We start from the raw sequence: 26,567 nt of genomic DNA on the forward strand, positions 1-26,567 counted from the left end.
CTTGGGGCGCAAGGGTGCAGGAGAATCTTCAGAGTCGGTACTGTCATCTATGGAGATGCGTATGATGCTACTGATGGAGTACTTAAGCGAACATTGGGCAGCTCAGTGATAATGTTCATCCAGGAGAAGTCCCCGTTACGGAGACTTAGCTCTAGCGCACCCTTGCCCAGGCATCTCAATGCCTAAAACCAATGTGATGTTCTTTTCCCCACCTCTTCCCAGACAAGCCTGTTTCATCTGAATTCTGTTCTCAGTGAATGGCCCCAGAATCCATCATCTACCTAGTGGCCCAGATAAGCCTGTGTCATCTGAATTCTGTTTTTAGTGAGTGGCCCCAGAATCCATCATCCACCTAGTGGCCCAAGTCGGAAACCTGGGCATCACTTTAGATGTGCAATTTCCTTTTTCCTTTCCCACTTATCCAACATACTTTACCTAGCATTTTCTAAGTGCCAGGCACTTGCTAAGGGATGGGGAATTAAGTGTGCAATAGACATAGTCGTTGCTCTCAAGGACCTCACAGCAGGAAGGCACCAGTAAACAGTCCAGTAAAGCACAGTGAGCTGACAGCTTCAATGTGCATGAAGTAGAGCACTGTAAGCAACTCAGATGAGGCTTCCCAGAGAAATCTTGGTCCTGAAGGGCAAAGCTGAGTTGGCTGGAGTCACAGGGGAAAAAGGCATCAACCATTGAGCAAATTCAGCTGACATCAGGTGCTCTTGATTCTCTCCCTGAATACCTGTCCAACCTGGGTTTGACTTCCCATCCCCACTGTCCCTGTCTTGGTTCTGGTATTTGGGATCCATCCTCCCAGAACCTCCAGCATCCCCCAGTGGGTCTCCTCCCTGCCCTCGGGCCCACTCCTCTTCCAGTTAATCTTCCACCTCAAGACCAGGGCTCGCTTGCTGTCTCTCTCAGATGCCCACAACACTCCTTTTCTTAGTCTTCAGGCATCCCCTACTGCTTGCCTAAAAGACAAAACACAAACTCCTTGGCTAACCCCAACACACTCTGCCAGCTTCATTTCCTGCCTCATCGCTCCTTACCCTGTACCTCAGTGACTGAATGTCTAATGTTTCTCAGATGCAAATGCACTCTCAGGTCTCTGCCTTTACCCAAGCTAATCTGTTTTCCTGGAGTCCTCTTCCCCCTTTTCTCGTCCTAGAGAAGTTCTCAGACTTCACGTCCTGGTCACCTCTGTGAAGCCTTTTCTGCTTGGCTCCAGCAGGACTGTCACCTCCTCTGAGTTTCCACAGTACCTTGTGCCTCTATCTCTCTAGCATAACCTTTATCACTTCACGTTGTTAGTTTTCAATTATGTGTTTGTTGATCTCATTGAGGTGAAATTCACCTTTTCATTTTTCCTTCCCTCTTCTCTCCATACAAGTGCTTAACATGGTGTCTAGAACACAGTACATCCTTAATAAATTACCCAGTGGTAGAAACAAAGGCTGCCAAAGGGGTGGCCTCTGCCTCCTGATCATTTGGCGTAGAGCTGATGGAGAAATTTGGTCACGGGATCCCATGTCTCAGCCTGTCAACTCCCTCCCTCGTTTGTTTTTCTCGCAGAAAGTCCAGGTAGTGGTCACTGTGCTGGACTATGACAAGCTGGGTAAGAACGAAGCCATAGGTAAGATCTTCGTGGGCAGCAATGCCACGGGCACAGAGCTGCGGCACTGGTCCGACATGCTGGCCAACCCCCGGAGGCCCATCGCCCAGTGGCACTCGCTCAAGCCTGAGGAGGAGGTGGATGCACTCCTGGGCAAGAACAAGTAGACAGCAGCGGCTGGGACCCCACACCTTCCGCGGACACTGACGAGATCCAGAGCTATCAATACCTCAGTTATGCGACCCTAGAGGTTTTCTTTCTCCTTTAATTTGTTGGCGGTTGCGTCCTTGTTTTTCCTTGTTTTTCTCTTTTTAAAGACCAGCTTCCCTTTGGTGGCTGTGTGAGGAGAGTCCCCTAAGAGGTGAAAGACAAGCCTGGCTCTGTTCATGGTCCCAGGAGCTGCCCTTGCTGCATGCCCCGTCACAGTTTCCCCTACTCTTTCAAAGCTTCGCATCTGCCTCACCCCAAGCGAGGCCCTCTACTGGCACAAACTTGCAGCACTTCCTGTTTTTTGAGCCTTTTGGACCAACAAAATGGCGGCACATCCTGCTTCCTGACAGGGAAGGCATCACAGTGGCCAATGATCCGTGTGTGTGTGTGTGTGTGTGTGTGTGTGTGCGTGCGTGCGCGTGCGTGCGTGTGCGCGTGTGTCTTTGAGCATCTCTCTTCATTCCTGGAATGAGCCATGGACAGTGAAGTGTGGGAAAAGAAGGCTCTTTGGGGACCCTGACATGAAGGAAGTCCACTAAGTGGGAGATCTCCTCTCATCTATGGCAAAGTCTCAGGATCCTGCTCAGATGCCGGAGCTTTCATACTCCTGTTCATGGCTATTTGGGAGGCAGCAAGATGTGAAGACTGGATGTGTCCAGAACTAGGACCAAACCCCTGACGCCATCAAAGACTTCCTCCTGCCAGTCATGGGTTCCCCAGAAGTGTGGTTCCTGGGACATTCATGGATATGAGCTATTCACTAATTTGGTCAGACTCTGGCAGGGACTGTCAGTCCCAAAATCTCACTCTTATTGACAGTAAATATCGAACCTTGAAGAAACAGAAGTCCCATGACCAGAAAGACTAAAATTAAACTCCTGGATCTTCATCCCATCCAGTGGGAAACACAGATGCTTTCTCCTTTTCCAGAATATAAGCAGTCCGGTTCATTTGCATTTATTCCCCATTGCGCTTTTGCTTCTGTCTCTCTTTTAAGTGGAGCAGCACTCTCTGAAGACACGTTATCTGTGCAGAGCCATAGGACTTTGAAAGGAAAGTTTAAATGTTCTTAGTTGCCCTGAGGTCCAGGTAAGAAGGGGGTGATAAGAAGAGGATGGGGGACAGATGTCTAAGATTTCCTGGGATGAGATATAGGAGAGCACTGGAATTCCCCCAAACTCCCACTCCTTGCTTCCTGGGCCCTCTGCCCTCCACGCTGGAGAGCTGATAGGTAGCTGGAGTGGCCCAGGGAGACCTATGGGGAGGCCCTGTCCTACCACTGGGGGCTTCTCTCTATGAAAGCTAAAAAACAAAAGGCATCCATTCCAAATGAGTAGCAGAGGAGACCTGCCAGGGTTTCTGCCCATGCTCAGTTGTAGCCCATTCCCTGTTCACCTTTTGTCCCCAGCACTGATATAAAAGCCATATATATATTAGTCAGGTTTGCACTGAGTCTTCTTCCAAACCTTCAGCCTGGACAAGAGAGTGAGGTCCCCTTGTGGCCAGAGGCCAGCCCTCTTTGCCTCCCTTCCTTTGGCCTCTCTCTTCCATCCATGAAGCCCTTAGGCCCTTGCCATTTTTTCACCACAGAAGACTCACGGCTTCTCCAGAAGCCTGAGTATCTCTCTTTCCCAGCACAAATGGCAGCATTTCCATCCTGCCACATCTGGGCCACTTCAGCTTCCTGTAGACACCTGAGACAGATGGATGGTGTTGAGGGAATCAGGCTTTGAGGGCCCAGCATGAAAAAGGTGCAGAGTGTCTTTTTATTTTATTTTAAAAATAGGGAAGGGGCTTTTGGTTTTGCTTTGTTTTTTGGCTGAAGGAGTGAGGGAAGTGAGGGAATACCCTCACCAGAAACAGCCTGAGAAGCCTGCCTGTCTCTCGGAGATCCTTCTTTGTCTTGTTAGTGGTACATGGAAGTTACATTTTTACTGGTGTGTGTGTGTGTGTGTGTGTGTGTGTGTGTGTGTGTGTACACGTGTGTATTTAATGATCAGGATTATGAGCTGTGGTCCTTGGGACCAAAGGTTTGGTCATGGTAGAGAGTTGTAGGACAATCGGGTGCTTTCAGAAGCTGGGTGGCCACAGAGTGGGATTTCTTGATATGGACATCAGAAATCACTGGACTCTTCTCCCATCCCCAGAGTTGTGGGATTTTGGTGCTTTCTCAGGGTCTCTCCCCAGACTCATTTTCCTTACCCATATCCCACAGATTCACTCATGGAGACCCCTTTGCCAATATCCCCTCTACCATTATTCCTTTCCCAACCCACCTTCTACCACCTGAGATTCTTTTCCACTCATGAGTTTCATTCAGCCCTTCCAAAGCCCAAGATTTGCACTTCCTTAACCAGGAGGAAAGGCAATGGTAGGAGCCTCTGATGGTCTGGGTGTCCATGTGCCTGGTGACCAGGGCTGGATTTTATTACTCTGAGTCCACTGTTAGTGAGCAGCCTTGAGGGGTGGGGACAGGTTGCTGAGTGACTTTGAATCTTGGCACCAGTGTGGAGCCAGTGTGGGTGTGGGGAGCAGTGCCTTCCCCAGGTCCCAGCTGGTCCTGACGTGCCACCTAGCGGATGACATCTGTCTTGGTCCATGGGCTTGGTGGGACCATGCTTCTGCTTGTAGTTTTCTGCACCTGAGGGCTGATGTAGCTCAAACCACAGGGCACCATGCCAAACACTCCCTGCCAGGCTGGTTTATTTCTGGGGATGTCAGGGTACTGGGGTGTAGGCACTAAGCAGGATCTAGAGTTAGGGTGTCTGGCTAGCAATGAGTTCTGGACGCCTCTGGGGCTATGAGTTTTCATCTCAAGGTCTGTTCCAGAGAGAGGAAAGTAGCATAGAGTGATTTTTAGAGAGGCTGAGACCATGAAAACCCAAACCTAATTCCCACCCAGAAACTGGGGTAAGGTCTGAAAGCTTGTTTTCTTCTTCCTTCCTGAATAATTGTTCCAGAAAGGTCACCCCTCTAGCCAGTGCTAGAGGCAGATTTTTGGACTTTGGAAGTGGAAGCTGAGGCCTGGGGGAGGCTGGGTAAAGAATGCTGGGGCAATCCTAGACAGTAGGCAGATACTTGGCATGAATGTGAAGTGACTTTTCTGGAGTCCCTCAGCTGAAGGATGAGGCAGCAGGGATTAGGCCACAGCCTCAGATCCTGATCTTTTTTTCTTCCTAGGAAAGCATACATAACTTTTGTCTCTGCGGAATCAGTGTGGCATGGTTTTGCTGGCCCAAGGCTTCAGCGAGAGGGAGAAGATGGGTCGCTACAGCCCTCCTGCGGGTAAAACCAGCTCTCTTAGAAACCTGTCTCCATGCAGTGGGGTGGGGGCAAGGGTGGGTGATAGCAAAGAGATTGAGAAAACTCCCTGGGATTGGGGAGTGAGAGCTTCCGTGTTCCCTTAATGTCCTAGGCTAATTCATATGGCATCTAAGTCCTGGGTCTCACCCAACCTCAGAGAGAGAAAGCCTGTCCCTGATGGTATCCCCTCCCCCTCAAAGATAGAGATTGAGCCAGGAACTGCCCTCACATCCTCTCCTCTGCCCCTTCCCTTCCCTCTCCTCTGCCCCTCCCACCTAAAGCTGTTTGGGGTGCTTTCTCAGAGCCCTGGGTGGTGGCAGGCAGGGAGGAGTCCCAAGTACTGATCCTGGTGGCCCAGAGCCCCATACTGTGGTTGCCAGATTTGGCAAATAAAAATACAGGATGGCCAGTTACATTTGAATTTCAGATAAACAATGAACAATTTTTAAGTGTAAGTATGTCCTAGGCAATAGTTGGGGCATATTATACTAAAATATAATTGGTTGTTTATCTGAAATTCAGCTGGTCATCCTGCATTGTGTCTGGGGATGCTACCCTATGACTTTTCCCCTCTCCCTTCGGTCCCAGGGGGCCAGGGACCCCAAGGATTTGACTTAACCAGTTTTTTGAACTGCAATATTGAGAAGGGGACACTGTGACTTGAAGACACATGAATTTATTTTTTAAGCGACAAGATAAGAACCTTCTGAAGCCATTTGAGCCTCATCTGCCCCCTCCATGTGTATTTAATTATATATAAAAGAAGATAATTACCTAGAAACATATGAAGAGAATCTTGTTTAATCAAGATGCATGTCTACAACTTTCTGTAAATAGCCGCATGGCAATGCTGAGAGTCCCCTTGACCCCCCAACCGCAAACCTGTTTTACAGAACTGGTTGAGGCTGTTTCTTTGATTTTATGTTGTGTAAAGTCTTTGTCCCCTAGCCCCACCCCTGTCTTCTCCCATTGGGAAACCCCCCATGGGAGCCATCAGCAGGCGGGAGTCGGTGCCAGCTCCCGTCCAGTGCTGCCACAGGAGATGCTGGAGGACCCTGTCGCCCTGAAGGCCTGTTTGCTGCACATCTGTCTGCAGAGCCAACCTCGGGGCCCGGTGCAGTGTCCAGCCTGGTATCTGGCATCCCAGTAGCTTCTGTGTCCTGTGTATGTGTGTGGTGTGCCCCTTCCTCCCACTGTCTGAATTCACTGAAAAGCCATAAAGGGGGTCTCCTGCTGGAGACTGGGCCTCCCTAGGCTCCTCCCAGGAGCCCCCATGTCCCTTTGACTGGCTCCCCACAGAACACTTGTGAAGGGCTTACCTGTTGTCGCCCCCTTCTGCTCCCTCAGCCCTGTGTCAGGAGAATGGACAGTGTCTAGGGCTTCCAGTGGGGCCTTAGGAGATGCCCATGCTGGCCCTGCCCGAGCTGGCGTCCTCAGCTTGGCTTCACGGTTAGCTCCATTTCTACTCTGGGTGAGGCAGCAGTGGGACTCCCTGGTTCTGGATACCTTTCCTGGGGCCCCTGGGGAGGTAACCAGGACTTTCAGGAGCCGCCAGTCAGTGGCCCAGCCACGGGTGACAGAATCATCCCTGCTTACTCTCCTCTGTGGTTTCAGGGTCCATGGGTGGTGATGGAGGAGGGACTCAGGGAGAAGCCGGTGAACACAGGGGCTGATGCTCTGCCTTCACACGTCTTCCTGCGGCCTGACAGAAGCAGCCCAATAGCGGGGCGACCTCAGGGCTACCAGGGCTCCTCTGAGAGTGGGGTAGGCAGGTTCAGCTGTGAGGGAGGGTCAGAGGCTTGGGCAGAGCAGGTGTGAACTCAGCTCCCTGGCCTTCACACCTGCTCCCCAGAGTAGCCCCAGCCAGTTGCACCAAGTAGCAGAGAGGAGAGTAGAGAGGCCTGGGAGCTTCTGAGGCCCCAGGTCATCCTGTTGAACTGAGAGGGATAGGTAGCCCCACTGCCTGCAGCCCCTGGCCCCACGAGTGCCTGAGGGCAGTAATGCATGGGAAGATCCCAGGACACCTTAGGCTTGGCAACTGTGATGAGTATGAGGAAGGAGAGAGAACAGGAGGGGAGTCAGGCAGGGCACATTCGATGAGGCCAGAAGTGGCGAGGTGGGCTTGCCCTTCACAAACCACACCTTGTGAGCACACAGAAGTCCCAGGGACCTTTGTGCTGGAACATCAAAGAGTGGGGAAGGTGGAGGGGACCCTTTCAGAACAGGCTGGAATCAGATGCTTGGATGAGTGAAGACATGTCTTGCTTCCTCCAGCTCTCTCTGGGGCCCTCCCACTCTCCATACCCACAGCAGAGACAGAAATTGAGACAAGAGTTGAGAGCGTCTGTATGGCGAGGTGATGGGAGCAGTGTGCATGGGGTGCCAAGAGTTCCTCCATCCCACCTGCCTTAGAGATCAGGACTTTAGGGGGGCCTCTTCAAAGATGCTGACCCTTCCGCCCTGAATACTGCCCATCTAAGGACTTGATTTGCTGCTTTCTGAAAACCCTAGGGCTGGAAACTTCAAAACCAGGGCCTGGCAGAGCCTACCTTCACCCAGATCACCCCACCAGGAGCCCTGCCTTTGTCTCCATAGGAAGGACACATGTACAGTCCTCACCCTCCCCATTCCCCACCTCTGCTTGGCAATGCTCTCCATCCCCCTTATGTGGACTCTGTTGTTCTTGTCTGATCTCTTGTCAAATTGTTATTTTGTAATGAGCTGCGCCTCCTTATTAAAGAAATGAGCTGAAAGAAACCTGGGGGTGGGGGGTGTCTCTGGTTGTTTTTGCTGCGCTGAGGTGGGGGTGAGGGAGTGGGAGCTGCCTGTGAGGGTCAGTATGGTGAGTGAGGGTGATGAGATGGTCCTGAGGCTCTGGCCTCTAGCCACAATCTCCCTTCAGGGAAGCAGCAAAAGGGGCTGAGGTGCCTCTCTCCTGGAGGTGGATGAAGACCAGACTGGCTCTCTGGCGGTTGCTGGGGCCCACACATCTCCTGACTGAGGACACATGCCAGGCCTGTGGAATTGCGGGGAGCATGGTGGTGCCGAGGAACATTGAGAAACTGAGTGGGGCAGGGTGGTGGTGGGGACTATACTCTTGAATTCCCTGAGGGAACAGCCACAGTCTGAGTCCAGTGACAAGAGGGAGGCTGGCCCTGGGAAATGGGAGTTTGAAAAGAATTTCTACAAAGTCCTCAATTGTCTCTTTGCAAAGAACTTGAAATGTCTTTAACTTCTGAAGCAAAGATGTTAGGGACCAGGGATAAGGCTTCAGAATTTTTAAGGAAATGGAAGAAAACACTGCCCCAAAGACCAGGGAAGAGTAAAACTCCTCCTTCAGTTCCCACTTCCATCTGTCTCTTCTTGAGGAACCACCAGCAGCTACCATTTTGTCAGTTTACACCAGCACTTGTCCCCTGGGAACACCATTGGCTAGGCTAGACTTGTGCTTGTCCATCAGGTTCAACAGCATGAGAGGTAGTGAAGGCAAGCCAGGGACGGGAGCTGCCCACCTGGAGGAGCGTGAGCCCAGATCCTTTGCCATCTAGCTTGTCTTGCTGCTTCAGTGCCTGAGGCTGGGTAGGGTGGGCAGCCTGAGTTAGGTGAGGGGCATGAGCCTTTCAGCAGGACTGGGATTTATCACCTGAGGGTCTCCTGGCTGAGAATGTGAGCTTTTTACTCTGCTAATGCGGAGGCTGTGGCCTCCTTTGCCTCCAAGAAGGCTGGACCACATGATGGCTAGGTGATACTGTCTCTGCAGACCTTACCACAACCAGAGGGGGACAGAAAGAGAAATATTTATTTGCAGTCTAGGAATCCTTTACATCAGTCATGGTTCTTTGCCTCCGTTTTGGGCCCCAGGACAGGACTGAATTCTTCAACCATGACATCAAGTGTGTTTGTTCTGCTGCTGCTTGGGCTACAAACAGCTGGGTGACAGCAGAGGAAAAGAATCTTTCCTCCCTGACCTCTCCCCAAGTCAGTGACCAGGGATTTCCGCTTGGCAGAAAACACGGCTGAGCAAAGCCAGAGGCAGGGCTTGCTGGAGAAACCAGACCTGAATCTTGGCTGCCTGGGGTCAGACCTGGCCACCCACGTACAAACCCTGCCAGTGAGCCTGAACAGCCCCTCTCTGGGTATGGCTCCTTCATTTTGAGTTTGGATTTAACCTTCAATAACTCCCAAATAACTTCTGTAGTTTGGAGCTGCAGAATAGTTTTGGATCTCCCGAATTAAATAGTGACCTCACGAGGACTGTTATGTACATAACAGATGACTAAGGGTGATGCCAGGAGACTTCCATGAGCCCCAGGGAATCACCACCTCCCTAGACCTCAGCTTTCCCATGTACTACAGTATGCTGGTGTCTACCTGGACAGGCTCAACACCCTTGTCACTTGGCCCTGCTGTCTTCCAAGAAATAACCATACTCTTACTTACTTGAAGCTTGAAGCCTTCTTATCTTCATATGGTTCTTTTGAACTCCAATCTAGGCTTCTCCTTGGCCTGACTCCCTTTAGGAAATTCCTTGATGCCACCAGAGACCCTTATCTCAGTGGCCATGACTCACTTGTAGCTGTCCCTGGGGAAGGGGCCTCTTTGTGGACAGGAGCTGCAGGAGGCTGGTGGGTGAGGCCCTCACCAATGGTAAAGAGGATGTAAAATCAGAAGAGGCTGCCCTAGATGTGAAATTCTATACATTCCATGCCCTGAACTGTGGAGACAGTCACAAAGTTAAAACACAATTTTATTTACTCATTTATAAATACTGTTGTGTTTACAGGCATCATATAGATGTGAATATTATTCCCAAACTTTCAAACAAACATGGAATACTCAATACTATATAATAACAACCAGTAAAACAAAATCGTCTTAGGGTTGAAAGGCCACTCAAAATTGCATAAAAATACATTCAGTTCACAAAGCAAGTCTGGCTTCCTCTTCCTAAACACTCCCAACCCCGCCCCACCCCAGGTGTATTTACAGTGGACTGAAGTTAATCAATCATACAACTCAGCTGAAAAAGTTACATCTGATGTGTTAACCTTAGTGGAACTCAGGTGAGGGGTGAAGGGTGGAGGAAAGACACAAAATGCTACTACTAAAATGGGAGGGCATGGAGACACCAGGGTGGTTCTTTTCACCCCTGTTGGTCAAGGTCAAGGTAAAGACAAGAATGAAGTTGAGTGGTTCACACCAAAGTCTGAGCATGAACCACTCAACTGAGCACAGGCTGCATCTTCTCCAAGAAGAATGCAAGGGTGAAACATTTCTTCCTCCTTCAGGGAAATCATTGCCCTGGTGTGCCAGCCAGTGGTAGACCCAACCTTTCAGAAGTTCAAGGGATGCTGGCTAGAAAAGGAGGTATTCTGGATTGCCGCATCCTCTCAGAACCCTCTCCAGCCCCACAGCCTGTCTCCTGGTATCTTTTCCTCCAAACTCTCTACCTGGCCTCTCTCCATTAGAAGGCAAGTGGGAATCAGTTCCAGGTTCAGCAGAATGGGAGAAAGAACAGGCGAAGGCACAGATACTTAGGCGAGAGTCAAGCTGCTTCTGGCCCTAGCATGTCCCTTGTTCAAGATCTGCATTCTGACTCTTAACTCTAGTTTTAGGAGAAGATTAGAGGTTCTTAAGAGGCTCCCCACTATCAGTGTGCCCTTCCTAAATCCTTGGTCTTTGAATGGGCTGAGCTGTTGCCACCAGATGCACTGACAAGAGTTTGTGCTGGGAAGACACACTTCTGTTTTAAGCTATAAGTCTCAGGACAGAGTAAACCAGACATGGCTACCCCATGGTCTCCTTGCCCAGGACATGGAGGAGTCATACAGGCCTACAAGTCAAACCTCATCTCTGAGGGGCTATTAGCATAGCCGGGGAGCTTTGAAACTGGAAGAGGGGGCAATGGTTGGTATATTCAACTTCTCCAGGAATCTTGGCTGATTCATGGAAAACCACCTCTCTAAAGCACCCTTGGCTTCAAGTGAGGAAAACAAGGAATTAAGAATGTGGAGGGGTGAAGTGTATGTTTATTCTAGAAGGACATAAGAGCATCCTGATGTCACCTTAAGGGGCCACCCAAGTAAATCTTTATTGGAAACATCAGGGAAAAATCTGGGGGAGAAATAACAGAAAATATCACTCTGGCAGATTCACAGTCCAAAATGATAAGCAGATGAATTGGGGAACGGTTCAAATGGGTCCTTTGGGGGATTAGAAGGGAGGGGGGAAAACGAAAGATAGGATTTAGTAGAATAATATACTTGGATACAATTAGTTTCTGAGTTTTCATTTCTAATCAAGTATATGCCAGACCTCATTTTAAAAGCTCTGGGTTCACAAATGTGCACGTGAACACACGTAAGCGAGAAGCAAGAGTTATCCCCAAACTGCTAAACCTTTTTAGGTAAGGCCAGAACATTCATTAATGGTATTGTCTTTAGACACACCCACCTCTTACAGTTCTCCACAAGGAGAGCTTCCGGGACACTGGATTGTAAGCCATACCCGGGTTCTGTTTGCCCTCAACCCCAACTCTCAAAGGAGAATTGAATGCACCTTCTTTTACCATGCAGCTTGCTGGCTGCTGGTCAAGATTCTCTGTTTTTTCTCAGCCCTCAGAAATCACCTCATTCCTAGTAGCTGTGACCAACAGTTCCTGGACTACAATGAAGTTGATCTATTTTCCAATCTAATCAGAACACAAAAGATCAATAGCTGTCTCTGATAGGGTCTACTGCTTCCCAAGCAGTGTCAATACCCATTAAGGAAGCTGATTAAAATCTCTGCTTAGCTGGAAGCTGAGGGATGAAGTCACCAGTGAGACAGAACTCACCTCTGTGTGCCAAAGCTTTGCTTCTGTGAAATCCTTCCCAGTGCTTGCAGCTTCACCCTACTCTTTGTCCAAAGCCCCTGGGCCTTCTGCCTTCTTCCCATCGCAGCTTCCAGGGTCTCTGCCCTTTCACTCCAATTATACCCAGTCCTGTAGGAAGCCTGCAAAGGCCAAGTGCTGTTCTGTGCAATGCAGTTGTGTGGACTCGGTCTGTGAACACTTACTGCTTTGGTAGTCTCCTCTTCAGACCTGCTTTGAAGGAAAGACCATCTTGAACAGTACCAGAACCTCCTACTTCTGATAGTCCAGAATCCAGAGGAGGAGCTCAGTGGAACTAAAGATTGAGGTTTTTTATCGAGGAAAATTATCTTGCTGCTGTAAGGCAGAGTTCAAGGCAATGAACCAGATGGCGCTGAGCAGAAAAACTTAGTCTGCTATTTGGGTGTGAAGAGCCAATGTAAATCCCATTTTGAGAAAGCTGAGGAAAGGTGGTTGAGGAAACCTATGAAGCAGCAGGTCTATTTCCTATTAGAACAACTTGTCCTAAGGCTGCTTGCAACAAATTGGTTTCTATCCATTTCCCCATAAGCTCCAATTTCCACCTCTGCAGGCTTTAATAATCTTACCAAGCCATTAGGAGGGAAAGCCACTGCAACACCATTCAATTACCCACAATATTAAATTCACTTCCCAACAAGGATGAGAAGTCAGCCTTGATGTGCTCATGTTAAACAGTTTTAAACCCAAAAGAAAACAACAATTTTTGCACTTCGATTTTTGAGGTTAGAATTTTTTAAGCAGAAATCCCAAGAAATGTTCTGATCTTTCTAAGTATGAATAAATCATGGAATTCTAAGCCAATAGGAAAGGGCACATAAAAATTATCCAGTCCAACCTCATTTTACAGTGAGGGCGACCTGCTCAAAGTCACATGGCTAAAAGAAGGGATGACTTTGGAATACAGATGTTCTAAGACCTTATTTTTTATGTTGCCTTTTTCTGTCCTCAAAGCTGCCTTGCTTATTGGGTCGGAAGAGCTCACATCTTATGAGGGGTTAGACCCTGCCTTGAAAATCAATATGATGGGCTGGACATGGTACCTTGTGTCTGTAATCCTGCCACTTTGGGAGGCCCAGCCAGGTGGATCACTTGAGCCCAGCAGTTCGAGACCAACCTGGGCAACATGGCAAAACCCCGTCTCTACAAAAAAACACAAAAATTATCTGGGCATGGTGGTGCAGACCTGCGGTCCTAGCTGCTAGAGAGGCTGAGGTGAGAGGATTGCTTGAGCCTGGGAGGCGGAGGTTGCAGTGAGCTGCAGATACTGCACTCCAGCCTGGGTGATGGAGTACGGTGACTGACATCTGTAGTAATCACTGGGCCTAGATTTAGGCCAATTACGCCACCTCTGACTGATAACTCTGTGCTTAAAGTGCCATGCGGGCATAAACAATGGGGTTTGAGGACCCCTGATGATATCTCTGAGGGAAGGACACCAGGCCTCCTGCAGTGTTACTTCACTGATAAGTGCCAGTGGAACCAGTGCCTCATCTGGCAGAGTTTCCCTTCCCTTTTTGCTTAAATTCTGAATCCTTTATGCTTCCTTTTTCCTTTCTTTACCTTTTGAGATGTAAAGCCGCCTGGAAGCCGAATAACTGGTGACACTTTCAATAGTTCTCTCTTCTCCAGGCTTCTTCTGCTTACCCCATGCCCACTTCATGATTGCCAACACGCACCAGTAGCCTGGACCGAAACACTGGCCTTTTTCTGAGGGGAGACAGTGTCTGTCTGTGGCTACAAGAGGCTGCAAAGAGGACAAAAATCCAGACACCTAACAAAGTACATGGCTTTGAGGTTTGTTCTTCCATCATCTTTGGCTCAATGAAATGCCCCTAGTAGAGAAACAGTAATTCACATACACTTCTGTGGGATCCACAGACTATTGAGTTTTAGTTTTCTTGCCTCCTGAGTGGAACCATCTAATAAGCACACGGTTTGGAGAAGGGAAATGGGTAAAATGTTGCAAAACACAGATCTGAAATCTCACTAGTGGCCTCAGATAGCAATAAATGAATCTGAGTGTTCTTAAACCTGGGGTGGGAACTAGGACAAAAACCAGGGAAAGCCCAGAAGAGAAGCAAACACATCCTACAGCTGGAAGACACAGCGGTTCTAGGGACCATCAAGTGACAATGGCCCACTAGAGAATCAAGTGCACTGAGTAAGCCCAAAGCATGTCTATTCTTTATCAGGCGTCCCCAGACTACGGCCCGCGGGCCACAGGCGGCCCCCTGAGGCCATTTATCCGGGCCCCCCGTCGCACTTCAGGAAGGGGCACCTCTTTCATTGGTGGTCAGTGAGAGGAGCACAGTATGTGGCGGCCCTCCAACAGTCTGAGGGACAGTGAACTGGCCCCCTGTGTAAAAAGTTTGAGGACGCCTGCTTTAGATTCCAACACCCTGAGATTCACATAAACCTTTCACTACAGACTGGGATGGGGCTAGGGGTCATAATACTTTGGAGCTATCTGGAAAAGGGTCAGCAGCCCTGGAAAGACAAACAGGTGAACTTTAACAACAGAATCTCTGGAATGGCCAAATCATTACTTCCAAAGGTGTGACTCAGTTTTTGAAAAATAACAAATTAATGAAAACAGAGGGTGTAAAGCTGTACCAAGAACATTCTCTTTCCCATTCTGATACTTCATGTAAAGACTCTAAGTGATAGGCCTGAGCTCATGTTGTTGGCCAGATCTGCAGCTATTCATTCAGCTTGAGCTGCCTGGGGTGCTCATGAGTATCCAAACCAGCAGGTGAGGACTGAGGATTGTGGCCACTGAAGAGGCTGGCGGTAGGTACCTGTCTAAGCAGCACAAGACAAGGGAGACCTGCTGATGCCAGTATCCAGAGAGAACTGCTGGCTAGTAGAAGGCCTATAACTACCACCTTATGGGGCTTCCAGACAATACAGTTGAGAAAGTATGGTACTTTATCTCTGGAGACAGACCAGAAGTCAGTTCATCTAAAATTAATTGCATAAGACAAAGTACCTGAAATCATCTACGAGAGCTTACATTTTCATGGGTTCTTGGCCATAGAATCCAGTATTCCTGAGATTGAAAAGCTTGCAAATTTCTCGTCACAAGGAAAAGTTTTTGGCAAGAAAAGTGAGCTTTAACATGAAAGGGCCGTGTGAAGTGGCAGGGGTACAACACCAATCTAAAGAGTTTTGAGAACCTGCCCCCTCTACTTTTGAAAGGCACAAACAGATCTGAGGGGACTCTTTGTAACCCCTTTCCCTGGTCTATTGAGTGGAAAAGGGTCAAGATGTAGTCCTAATAATCCAATTTTCCTAAGAAGTATGATCTTCCTTCCCCAATATTCAAAATGTGCCAGGATAATTAATTAGTCAACACCCTGTGTTGATTTCCTCTCCCAGAATGAAGGAAATGCTTATAGTGAAAGATACAAAACTTACTACTCTAATTTAGCATTCCCTGAGAACTGAACTTACAGTATTCCCATGATAATACAAAGTCCCGAGAGAGGAGCTTCTCTTGAAAAATGGTTGGAAATGGAAGACAGAATTTTATATACTCTAAAAATGGGGTTTTGTCAGAGGAAACATATCTCCTGTTCTGGAATTGGGATCTTGAATTACAGCTCCTAAAGAGCATATGACGATTCAGACAGAGGGCCATAGAGAGCTACACGTCACGTCAGGAAAGGAATTAACAGAGGTAGTATATGTTAAGGAAATGAACCACTCTAAACACTGAATATCATTGGCCACCCTAAAATGATGAGGATTTAATGACCTGCACACTCAAATGAACCAAAGGATAAAACTCCTAAAAAAGGAAAATACTGTAAGTATTAATGCTACATTATCATCAAGAACTAATGGTTTAATTTTGCACTGGATTTGTGGTGTATTCTCTCCAGGCCTGGGCATGATATTTTTAAAGGCTGGTTTTGTCTAGAGGAGGATGTGACAGGTAAGAAAAGCATGCCATATGAGGAATGACTGAAAGCACTAGGGTAACAGCAGCTCAAAGTAAGACTGAGGGGAGACCACCCACTGTACATATCTGAAGGGCTGTTAAAAGAGCTGCAGATCGATCTGGACTACAAGGAGAATCCACAGGCAGACTTCAACATGTATTAGGAAAAACTCTCTCATTATTAGAGTTGCCCAACTTTTAAGTAATAATTGCATAGCCACCAGAGGCTACCTGACCATGCCCATGAGTCAAAGCTGCGGTAGCAGGGATCCCTGTGACAGAATCATAGAAAGCTGGACCTACTGACCTCTGGGCCTTGCCACTCTAAACTTCCATGACTCTTGTCAATGGGTTGAAAAGTACTGCATTCCATTAAACCCCTATTAAGTGCCGTCTGCCCTATTAATTTCTAAGAAAGTAAATCGCTCCCCTAAATCTAACCACTGGAAATAATCAAATTCACCATGATTCTCACAACCTAATGGGCTGCTATCATACATCTTCTTTCTCACAATGTTGCAAGTGGCCTCAGATATTTGACTTTGCCGTACGTGTCTTTCCAGCCTACTTCCTAGTCCATCTCCCAACCATCGCTCCTCCTCACTTCTCATTCCTCCTTGCACTGACTTCATTTCTCATTAGAAGCAGGTGTCAGAGTGAAGAGAGGAAAACAAGGTCAAGAAAGGGCGGCAGAATGGGGTATTCAGAGCCCAGATTTTTTTTACAAAGAAAATCACTTTGCAGGGGGAAGATAAGTAGGAGATGAAAACAATGACCTGACACTTATGCCATGGTCTGGCTTTTAGGGAGGGGGCAGTGGTGCTGCCACCAAGGCACCAGAGTGATGATTTTCTTGTCTCCAGAATAATGATTTCCCACAATGGACAAGGACAACTGAAGTCAGGTGCTCTGTCCTAGCTTTTACACCATTGAGTGAGGGGGTGGGAGAGTGAGAAAAAAAAAAAAAAAAAAAAAAAAAGGATAGAAAGGAAAGGAATAAATGAAGCCAGGGCCATTTGAGCCTTGGAGAAAGGACTAGGTATGTGGGAGAAATAAGGGTTAAAATTAGTGAGGGAGTTACTGGGATGTTGATAGAAAAAATACAATTAAGTCAGTTCCTGAGAGGTGAAGAATAGAACGCCTCGATGCAGCCACTGTCACCTTGGACTCTAACAGCTCCAGAGACCATCCAATGATCAATTCAACATCCTGCTGTTTCTCTTGGCACCTCAATCAGGATCCTGGAGTGGCTACCACAAGAATCACCTATATTAGAGGACACTGAGTCAATGTTAAAAGCTGAAGGATACTGATTTGGCTGAAGGATACTGATTTGGGTAGAAGCCTTACATGTTTGGACCAAATCCAATGTGGACAAAGTAGCTGAGCAGCAGGAAGTTGAGGGGTCCACAGCCAAGCCTGGTGTACTCCCCAGAGCACTCTCCAGATGGCTCGAATGTTCACAATCATGCTTCAATTAAAACTGTCATCAAACTTGGGATAGGGGTGTTGGAAGAACAGCGCATTGAGAGTGCAGAGAAAATGTAGAGTGTACAGAGGTGACTGAAGAGGGTGTTAGAAGTGTCCTTCCACCAAAACATCCATTTCGTTTGGTTGGAAGGCAAGGACTGGAAAGAGGGGTGGAGGCAGCAAATGCTGTCCTTTTCCTCCCTCCTAATTCTGGAGCCTAGCCTATTTGGACAGTTTGCTGATGACTCTGATGAGGGCACCATTTTCATCTTTCAGCCTCTGGTTGTCGGATTTCAGTTCTGTTAACACCTGTAGGGTGACAGAGGGAAAAGTGAGTTAGAGCCTGGCAGGATCTCCTCCTTTGCCCTCCTTGACCAGACCAGGCCAGCCTGGTGAGCAGGGCCTTCTGAGACATTGTGTCTAATAAACTCTCATGGTCCCTTCTCCCAGGGATGACATTCCCGTCAATCTTCCTATTTACTGAGTTGGTAATGTTAATCTTTAGGGAGACTATAGCCCCTCCATCTTTTGAGCTGGCAGATTTAGCAGTAATATCTTATTTCTTCATATGCAGACCTCCTGTTTCACACTGTATATCCATCCTTTCATTCTATTGAGTCAGTAACCACTTTCAATTTCTCCTGCCCTTGAACTCAGCCCTAGTCTAAAGAAATTGGGGAGAAAGCCAAAATGGGCTGGTGAGGACATAGGGAAAGAATTCAGAAAGGGGGTGGTGGTCAACTAGAAAAGTTAGAGGAGGATACTGCTTCACATCTCATCAAAAACAAGAATGCAGGCCAGAGAGGCAGCACTCGGCTTTCCTGCCATATGCACAAGATGATTTAACGTCCACTGTGCCTTTGGTGAATAATCCACCAAATTCTCGCTAGTCATACTACACACATCCACTTTCGGCCATTAAAACTCAGAAAACTTACAGTCACAGAGCTGTGAGGCACATTGAACACTAGGTATGTATTTAATCCTCCCCAGAGCTCCCCACTGATAGTCACCAAAGGATACTCAGAGGCCTTATCAGCAGTTTTAGGGGATGACATTGTAATTCACAGAAATAGATGCTTGTAGGGCAGGGGACGGAGTGGAAACTCAATTTTGTCAGTTCTGCCATCTTGGAACATTACACATACTGTTGTCTTCTTGTGAAACAAAGGAAAACGAATAACCTCAAGTTCCGTCCTGGAAGTCCAAGTCTTTGTTACATGATCAGGCACTTTTTTTTTTTTTTTTTTTTTTTTTTGAGACAGAGTTATGCTCTTGTTACCCAGGTTGGAGTGCAATGGCGCGATCTTGGCTCACTGCAACCTCCGCCTCCTGGGTTTAGGCAATTCTCCTGCCTCAGCCTCCTGAGTAGCTGGAATCACAGGCATGCCCCATCATGCTCAGCTAACTTTTTGTATTTTTAGTAGAGATGGGGTTTCACCATGTTGACCAGGATGGTCTCGATCTCTTGAACTTGTGATCCGCCCGCCTTGGCCTCCCAAAGTGCTGGGATTACAGGCTTGAGCCACCGCGCCTGGCTGATCAGGCACTTTTGACAGGTACACTGTGCATCTGAAAAATCCTAATGGGATGTTGATAAGGGTGCAGTTGATATGTGGGTCCCACTGGCAGCAAGAGCGATTTAGGATAGAAGGTTAAGTACACTGCCACTCTGCAGGCTACAGAAATCTATATCTGTATCTGTTCAATACAGGTGTCCTTTGACTAGTCATTTAAACCTACAGGACCCCAGAGGCAGGTAATGCCCCCAGTAAAGGGTGACCTGGGCTGAGGTATTATGAGGCCTATTTAGTTCTAGCTCTGGCTCTGCTACTAACCACTTGGGAGATCTAACTGTGCCTTAAGGAATATAATCTGTTTCCTTGATCTCTCAGGGAATATAGGTTAAATTATATAAATATATGTGTACGTACACATATATGCATCACAGATACCTAAATAATTTGTATCAGGGAAATAAAAGGAAAATCACTGAATATCTATAATGTGGACAGCACTGTGCTAGAGGGTCTCCCTAGTGCCATGAGACTATGATACAGTTGTTACCCTGATTTCTACAAATGGGGAAATGAAAAGTCCCATAACTAGTCCAAGGCACCCAGCAAAGCTAATATTGAACCCCAATGTGCCTGACTCCAAAGATCATTCTTTTATTACACGTGGGATGGAAAACAAAACATCAAAAATGTTTGAAGAAATGGAAATTCCAGCATTATCTTGTCTTTGCCACGACTGATCTATTACTTTAGGCAAATCACTCATCTTCTCTGCTTCTATTTTTGTACCTCTATAAGAACAATAGTCCCTGTCTTACTCTGTCATATGATAGGGACTCTGCGAGGCTCACAGGAGGTAACAGATGTGGAAGTATGTTGACATACATAATCAGCTTTGCGATACTGAGTATTCCTACAATCACTGTGAGTTTTCTCATGACTATGGGAGGGCAGGCAAATAATCTGCAAACTTTATTAAGAAGACTTTAATCCAGAAAATATCAAAATAAAGTTGCAGTCCTTTAACCCTGGTCTCCCGCCTCTGATTTAATCAAAGCAGCTCTGGCTGCCCTCTCCTTCATTCCTCTATCCCTGTAGCCCTGTACCTGACTCAGTGCTTGGAAACTCATTTCAATAAGATTTTTAGAAAAAGCCCAGGGTGGCCTCATGTTTCCATGTTCCCTCTGCTCTTTAATGCCCCATCCTGGGGCTGCAGCTTGGGTATAAGTGAGAGTGTGAAAGCCACATTTCCATAATAGGATTCCATAGGTAGGAAGAAGCTATATATGGCAATGGATTACATTTCACTGTTTAACAGCTCATCAAATCTAAGCTGCCTTTAAAAAAATGTATAAACAACTTGTAGAGTCTTGTAGAGTTTTGGTGATTTACTTCCACATTAAGAACTAAATTCCTTGAAAAAAAAAAATTTGGACAAGGCAGTTTTGCAGCTGCAACATGCTATAATTGACATCTAGAGGGAGTGGCAAAAAGTGTAAGAAGTGGAATGTAGAAATCAAGGGGGGAAAAAGCCTCACAAATGTCAAGTTCAGAAGAGAGAGAGGGAAATGAACAGTGTTATCCGATAGCCACTTGAAGGTAAAGAATGGTTAAATAAGAGCATATGTGAAAGTACGACATAAATATGAAGTTTAACAAAGCTTTATCATTTTAACTCTCTGGATCTTAGTTTCTTAATTTTTAAGTTCCCAGCTTATCACAGTTTGGTGTTAAAGATATCCTGGGCACCTAAATAGCAGATGCGCAGAGTAGATTTACATGTTCCAATTCCTCTTACGGCAATACTGCCTTCACAGTTATTAACCACATCCAAATAGTGAAGGCCATCCTGTCACTTCCGTGGCTGGCCCCAGGGCTACCACTGGCATTCCTGAGACTCTCCCGGCTCCACTTATGTCTAATACTAGAGAATGGTAACTAAGACTTCTGTGCATTTGAAGGTTGTTGGAAAGTTACAGGTTCATTTTAGAAAGAAAGCTGTTCTTGACAGCACTTGATACCTCTCTCCCATGTAAACTATTTTCCTAGATCTCAACTAAAATCCCTTACTTCACAAAAGATTGTGTTGTGCTGAAATGGTGCTCTTATAGTATTGGCTTATTAAAAGCAAAAAAGAAACCTAGTAAGAAAAAAAAAAAAAAAAGATATCCTGGGCAAATACAATTAAGTACAATTTTCTCAACTATTACTTCTTACAGTCTTTTATGGGGATTGTGTTTAAGAGGAAGAGGCTATAGGGGTCTTAAAGCTTCCGAGACCTAGGGGAAGGCTATCTGTAGGTTAAGAGGGACTCAGGATGAGTCTTGCATGAGCTGTCTTGCTTCTAACTACAAGGAAAGTGGGAAGGGAATCCCCGCTGGTATTCTGTTGGTAAGTGGCTGGCTATACATGCTGAGATAAGATGATTTTTCCTGGAACTATTAAAAAAACAAAACAGGTAGAGAAAAATCTCTTGATCACACTGCCAGTTTGGCTTAGTTATCCTTCCTTCTGGCAAGAATCGGCAAGGTTTTTCTGTAAAACACCAGACAATAAGTATCTTAGGGTTTGCGGGTCAAATAGTCTCTGTGGCTACTCCTCAGCTCTGCATTTATAGCACAAAAGCACCCGTAGACATATGATAATGTGTAAACAAATGAGTACGGTTCAGTTCCAATAAAACTTTTATTTTGGACATTGAAATTTGAATTCCATATAACGTTCATGTTAATATGTCATAAAATGTTACTCTTTTTTTGATTTCTTTTTTGACTATCTGTATGGCTTATGAGCTATATTGGTGGGTCACAGTTCACCAACTCGCTATGGTCATATACTAGGCAATGGCTTTATTTACAGTAGCAGAATCTTTTGGTAGGTAAATGGCTCTTTAGAAGTTAGGCTTTAAGAAGGAAGTCACAGCGCTGAGAAAGCAGAGTGCTGCCCTTCCTCCCTCAGCTGCAATGCTGGGGCACAGTGTGGTTGCTTAATAGACCCTTCTTGCATTGTTTGGGCCATATGCTTAAGAAACAGTGAAAACTGTGCCAAATATGCAGACAGCTTATATTAGAGTGGTGAAAAGTTTGCACTCTAGAACCTGATATATTTGGTTTGAATTTTGGTTCTACCACTTACTCTGAGAGTAACCTTGGGCAAGTTACTTAATCTGTGACTCAGTTTTTTTTCGTTTGTACAATGATTGTTTTGGGGAATAAATGAGAAAAACTATATAAAGCATTCAGCACAGGCCTTAATAAATGACAACTGTTAAGGTTATTAACTATTAAAAGCATGAGATCTAGTTTTGCCCCAGATCCTATTCTATCTTGCAACAATAAATATAACTGGATATCTTTTGGCGGTGGCGGGGGGTGGGGGGACCCTAGTTTACCCTAAGTAAAATTCTCCAGGAATGTTGACACTAACTTTAAAGCATGGAGTCTGGACCTAACAGTAGCTTCTTGCAGCAAGGTCACAGTAGGACTTCCCTTTCAATCTTTTTTCTGTCTGTGTTAGCATCTGCAGCAGGATATTAGCTCAGCCCTATGATAATTTGGGTGATTCAGTTCTAGTGGATATTAGCTGCCAGCTACTAACCCTGAAGGTAAAAGCAAAATAGGCTAAAAGAAAGAACAGGCCCTGGTCAGGACTAATTAGATTGCTGCTGACAATTAAAAATTCATCTCAGCAGAGTGGTGACCCCATCATACCATCTTGAGATAGAAAAACCAGGTGTCTTGTGAGCTTGTCTTTCAGATCCAGAGCCAGGGAAAGGCTCCAGTTTGTCAAGCACATTTTTGGTTCTCAGTTGAAAATAAATCCCTGTTCTCGGCTCCACTGCCTGCCATCTCCTTTGCAAAGTTGGCCCCATTAGGGAGGGCCTGGCTCCATGAGGGTCTCATTTATATAGGCTGTGTTCTGCTTCACAGCCCACACACTAAGGGCAGGGAGGGCCACATCCCTAGGGCCCAGAGATTTGTAACGGGAATGAGAGAGATGCCTACTAAGGAGGGAGAAGAAAGCAAACACTTCTGAAAGAAGAAGGCAAAGAATGCTTATCCAATTCTGCTTGAATAGTGGGATGGAGAGTGTTTTTGCTGGTAGTGGAGCTGGGCAGGCATAGCTCCAACCCTGAGTTTTAGTCCTCTCCGTCGGTAATGCTGTAATGAGGACTGCCTGGTATCCAAAGGGCTGTGGTTCTTAACCACAGTTGTATAGAAGAAAGCAAGAGAGCTTTGAAAAAATACTGATGCCTGAGTCTCAACCCAGACCATCTGAAGATGGACCCAGACACTGGTATATGTTAAAAGCTCCCAGATGTTTCTTGCAGCCAAGATTGAGAGCCTCTGCCCTCGGTTACGCAAGGCCCAACCCTAATTGCTCCAGGGGAGTGGGTTGCCCTTGGGTTGCTATTGGCTAAGAAAGACTGATCTCCATTTGGTAACGACCCCACCAATGAAATATGTGTATGTGTATGTACACAGGTGTATGCACGTACATGTGTATACCTATGTGTAGCTGAGTGGACAAATTCATATTCAGTCTCTAGGGAAACAGATGTAATGTGGTGATCTTACCAAATGAATGTACTGGTAGCCCAGTTGAGGTCTCTCTCGCTGCCTCCCTTGACCTAGGCTAGTGTGTCCCATTCTATGACCTCAGTCCTGGCTGCTTCCATCTGCAGATAACCAAGCTTTACAGGAACCTGCATATGGAGGCTCTGATGGAGGGAATGAGCACAGAGCTGCTGGGACCAACAAGAAGACTGAACCTGCCTGGAGTAGTGGAGGAGGGAAGTGAGGTGAAGAGGAGGGGCAAGAACTAGAGCTCCTGGGTGTCCGAGGACTCGATGGACTCCGAGAGTCTGGCCACCACTCGGGTCAGGGCCCTGTTCTCAGCCTGCAGTTGCTCGTTCATCTGCTTCAAGGTTTGAATCTGTTTTAGCTGGTGGAGGTTCTGTAGAGAGTGAGACATGAAAAGGACAGACAGACAAGACAGAGAGAGACAAGACAGACCAGAGGAGAGAAAAGTAGGACAAAGAAATCACGTGACTTTTTGTTTTTGTTTTTAGTTTGCATGCAAGAAAGGAAATGAGAAATGCAGGAGTCATGGAGCAAATGGGGGGCAGGCAGAAGGATGATGGAGAAAAGCACCAGGGAGGGAGAGCTGTGTCTGATTCTTGGCTAACATCTAAATATGCCATATGCACATAACCACCAGGCTCTCAAAAAGCACATGTGGATTGCTTTTGGGAATGAAAGCCCAGCATGTGGTCTGGGGCCTTCTGAACCAAATTAACATGGTTGAGACATAGCTTCAGGGACCCTTCATCCTGACTGAGATTAGAGCTGACGGCTTGGTGTATTCCTAAATCTAGCTGCTGCCCTTTTCTCTCTCCCTTCCTCTAATCTTCCCCCAATACTCAACTCCCTACCCTCACTTTGTTTATTTATCTGAGACAGGATTTGACTCTGTCACCTGGGCTGGAGTGCAGTGGCACAAAACTGAAACACCTGCCTCCCAGGGTCAAGCCATCTTCCCACCTCAGCCTCCCAAGTCTCTGGGACTACAGGCATGCACCACCATATCTGGCTAATTTTTATATTTTTTGTAGAGACAGGATTTTGCCATGTAGCCCAAGCTGGCCTCAAACTCCTGAGCTCAAGCAATCCTCCGGCCTCAGCCTCCCAAAGTGCTGGGATTACAGGTGTGGGCCGCTGCACCTGGCCTCATTTATTTAAAAAAACAAAACAAGGAAAATAAAAGAGAGTCCTATTATTTAAGTATTTTTTGGTATGGGGCACGTATTGTTTAGAAGGTTGAAGTGAAACATACCAAAATAAGAAATAACTGTCAGCTCTCTGGGTGGTCCTCTAGCCTGCTTTGTACGAAGTTTCATTAACCCTGTTCTCCTCTGCAGTCCAGAGAGACTGTTCCAGGATCCAAAAACTGCTCACCTGTCTCTGACCTGCTATGTGATTATAGGCATCACTAAACTCACAGCTAACCGTGCTTTCTTTGTTTCAGTTCATGCAGTTTGAGAGCTGCTTAAAGGTGCTCAAAAACAGACTCATACTCTGGAAATTATAGCTGTGCACGAAAGCTGGAGAAACCATAAATGCCCACTGATAATGAAACTAGCTGGACCAATGTGCTAGTCCAGCTTTCTGTCTGTCAGTGTCACAAGTGAACAACATAACCAGCTGACATTCTTCCTAATACCATATATGCCATAAGACATTTAAAGACTTTAATAGATGGAATGATATCAAAGGCCTGCCGACTCTGCTACTGTCCTTCCTAAGTAGTCATCTGAACTGCCCCTGAAACTAAGACCATCAGTTCTTTGGGAGGAGAATGATTTTTTATGCGAATGGGGTTTCATAGATGAGGATGGAGAATCTTGTGGGTTATAATGACTATAAAAAGGTGGCCAGGTATCAGAGAAAAGTCTCTCAAATCTCTATGATGAGAAGGATAGAAATGAAAGATGAGTGCAGTTATAGTTGTTTGGGAGTAAAGAAGCAAGAAAATGAAATGGAGCATGAAGGGGGAAAACAGTGAAAAGGAAAAACAAGCAGAGACAAACTGCTGAATCTCTCTTTTCCCAAAGAGAGAGAATGACCTCCTTGGAAAAAAGGTAGGCTAGCCAAACTGTCCCGTGTAGCCATTGGAGGGTGAGGACTGGCCAATCTTCTTTGCCCACTGTAAGCATCTTGGCCATGGAGAGGACAAAGGAGGGAGATCATGGTACAGCACATGGAAAAGATTAAGGCAACGGGCAGGGACCAAATTTAAAAACCAATGGAAAGTCCTGGCTCTCACCCTTCTTTGGTGTTGACATTGGACCAAAGTTTTCAATATAATCATTGCCAAATAACTGTCATTGTATGAAGTGGTACTTGCCTCCCAGGGAATAACATTAAAGACATGAATGATGGAAGTGACTCAATCTAACAAGTGAGTATAAGCAGATCAAGGTGAAAGAATTTGGAAGTTATCAAAATGAGGGAGAGAGGCAGGAAACAACAAGGCAAGGCAAGGAGGAGAGGATAGCAGGGCCCAGCGCAGGATGGGCAAGGGCAGGGCTAAGGAGCAGGGTCAGCTAGTAACCTTTCCAGAGAAAAATAAAACTTCCAGGACCAATCTAAAAGGTAATTCGTTGCTGGGTCCCTCTCATGCAAGCACCTAAGAAAGGAAGGGGAGAAGGTCGGGCAAGGAGGCTGATGCTGAATGGAGGATGCAGTAGAAAAGTAATCACATCTGATGTGGGCCAAGACCAGGTGCAGGCCTGGCACAGCTCATACTGACATGCACACCTGTCAGAAGTTGGCATATAATCCTACTCCAATCCAGGATCTGGGTGGAGTTTCTCCTGGGGAGAATTCATAAATACTTACCTTTCCAATAAAAAGCCAGAAAGGCACAACACATCTCATAACCACAGAGCCACATATACATCTCGGTTAGCCCATCTCATGGTTCCCCCATTTCACCTGGTCTTTGTACTTTTATTTACTAGAGTTAGAAAAATAGGACTGAAGTCACTTTCTTTTCTTGAGTAACCTACTGAATTTTTAAGGGTTTACTGGAGATCAGCCCCCTCCACTGTTCCCTACAGAT

General features: G+C 46.5%; 2 protein-coding genes across 13 annotated transcripts in view; one reads left to right on the plus strand and one right to left on the minus strand.

Moving 5' to 3' along the window:
* Positions 1-7,883, plus strand: part of SYT2 (synaptotagmin 2) — a 121,971-nt gene extending 114,088 nt beyond the window's left edge. For both annotated transcript variants that reach the window (XM_074385032.1, XM_010348885.3), the window contains exon 9: positions 1,570-7,883. In XM_074385032.1, the coding sequence (XP_074241133.1) occupies positions 1,570-1,776 (207 nt within the window). In that variant the 3' untranslated portion in view covers positions 1,777-7,883. The remainder of the gene's footprint in view (positions 1-1,569) is intronic.
* Positions 7,884-9,851: 1,968 nt separating this feature from the next.
* The window catches only part of PPP1R12B (protein phosphatase 1 regulatory subunit 12B), a 256,766-nt gene continuing 240,050 nt past the window's right edge, over positions 9,852-26,567 (minus strand). For 8 of the 11 annotated variants that reach the window (XM_010348875.2, XM_074385024.1, XM_074385026.1 and 5 more), the window contains 2 exons: positions 23,720-23,900; positions 17,649-17,736 (listed from right to left, as the gene is read on the minus strand). In XM_010348875.2, coding sequence (XP_010347177.1) covers positions 23,766-23,900 — 135 coding nt within the window. In that variant the 3' untranslated portion in view covers positions 17,649-17,736; positions 23,720-23,765. Of the gene's footprint in view, positions 17,737-23,719; positions 23,901-26,567 lie in introns of all 11 variants that reach the window. The other 3 variants (XM_074385025.1, XM_074385023.1, XM_010348882.3) reach the window with 1 other exon arrangement.

The sequence above is a fragment of the Saimiri boliviensis genome, chromosome 14, assembly GCF_048565385.1.
Source record: "Saimiri boliviensis isolate mSaiBol1 chromosome 14, mSaiBol1.pri, whole genome shotgun sequence".
Classification (NCBI taxonomy): Eukaryota; Metazoa; Chordata; class Mammalia; order Primates; family Cebidae; genus Saimiri; species Saimiri boliviensis.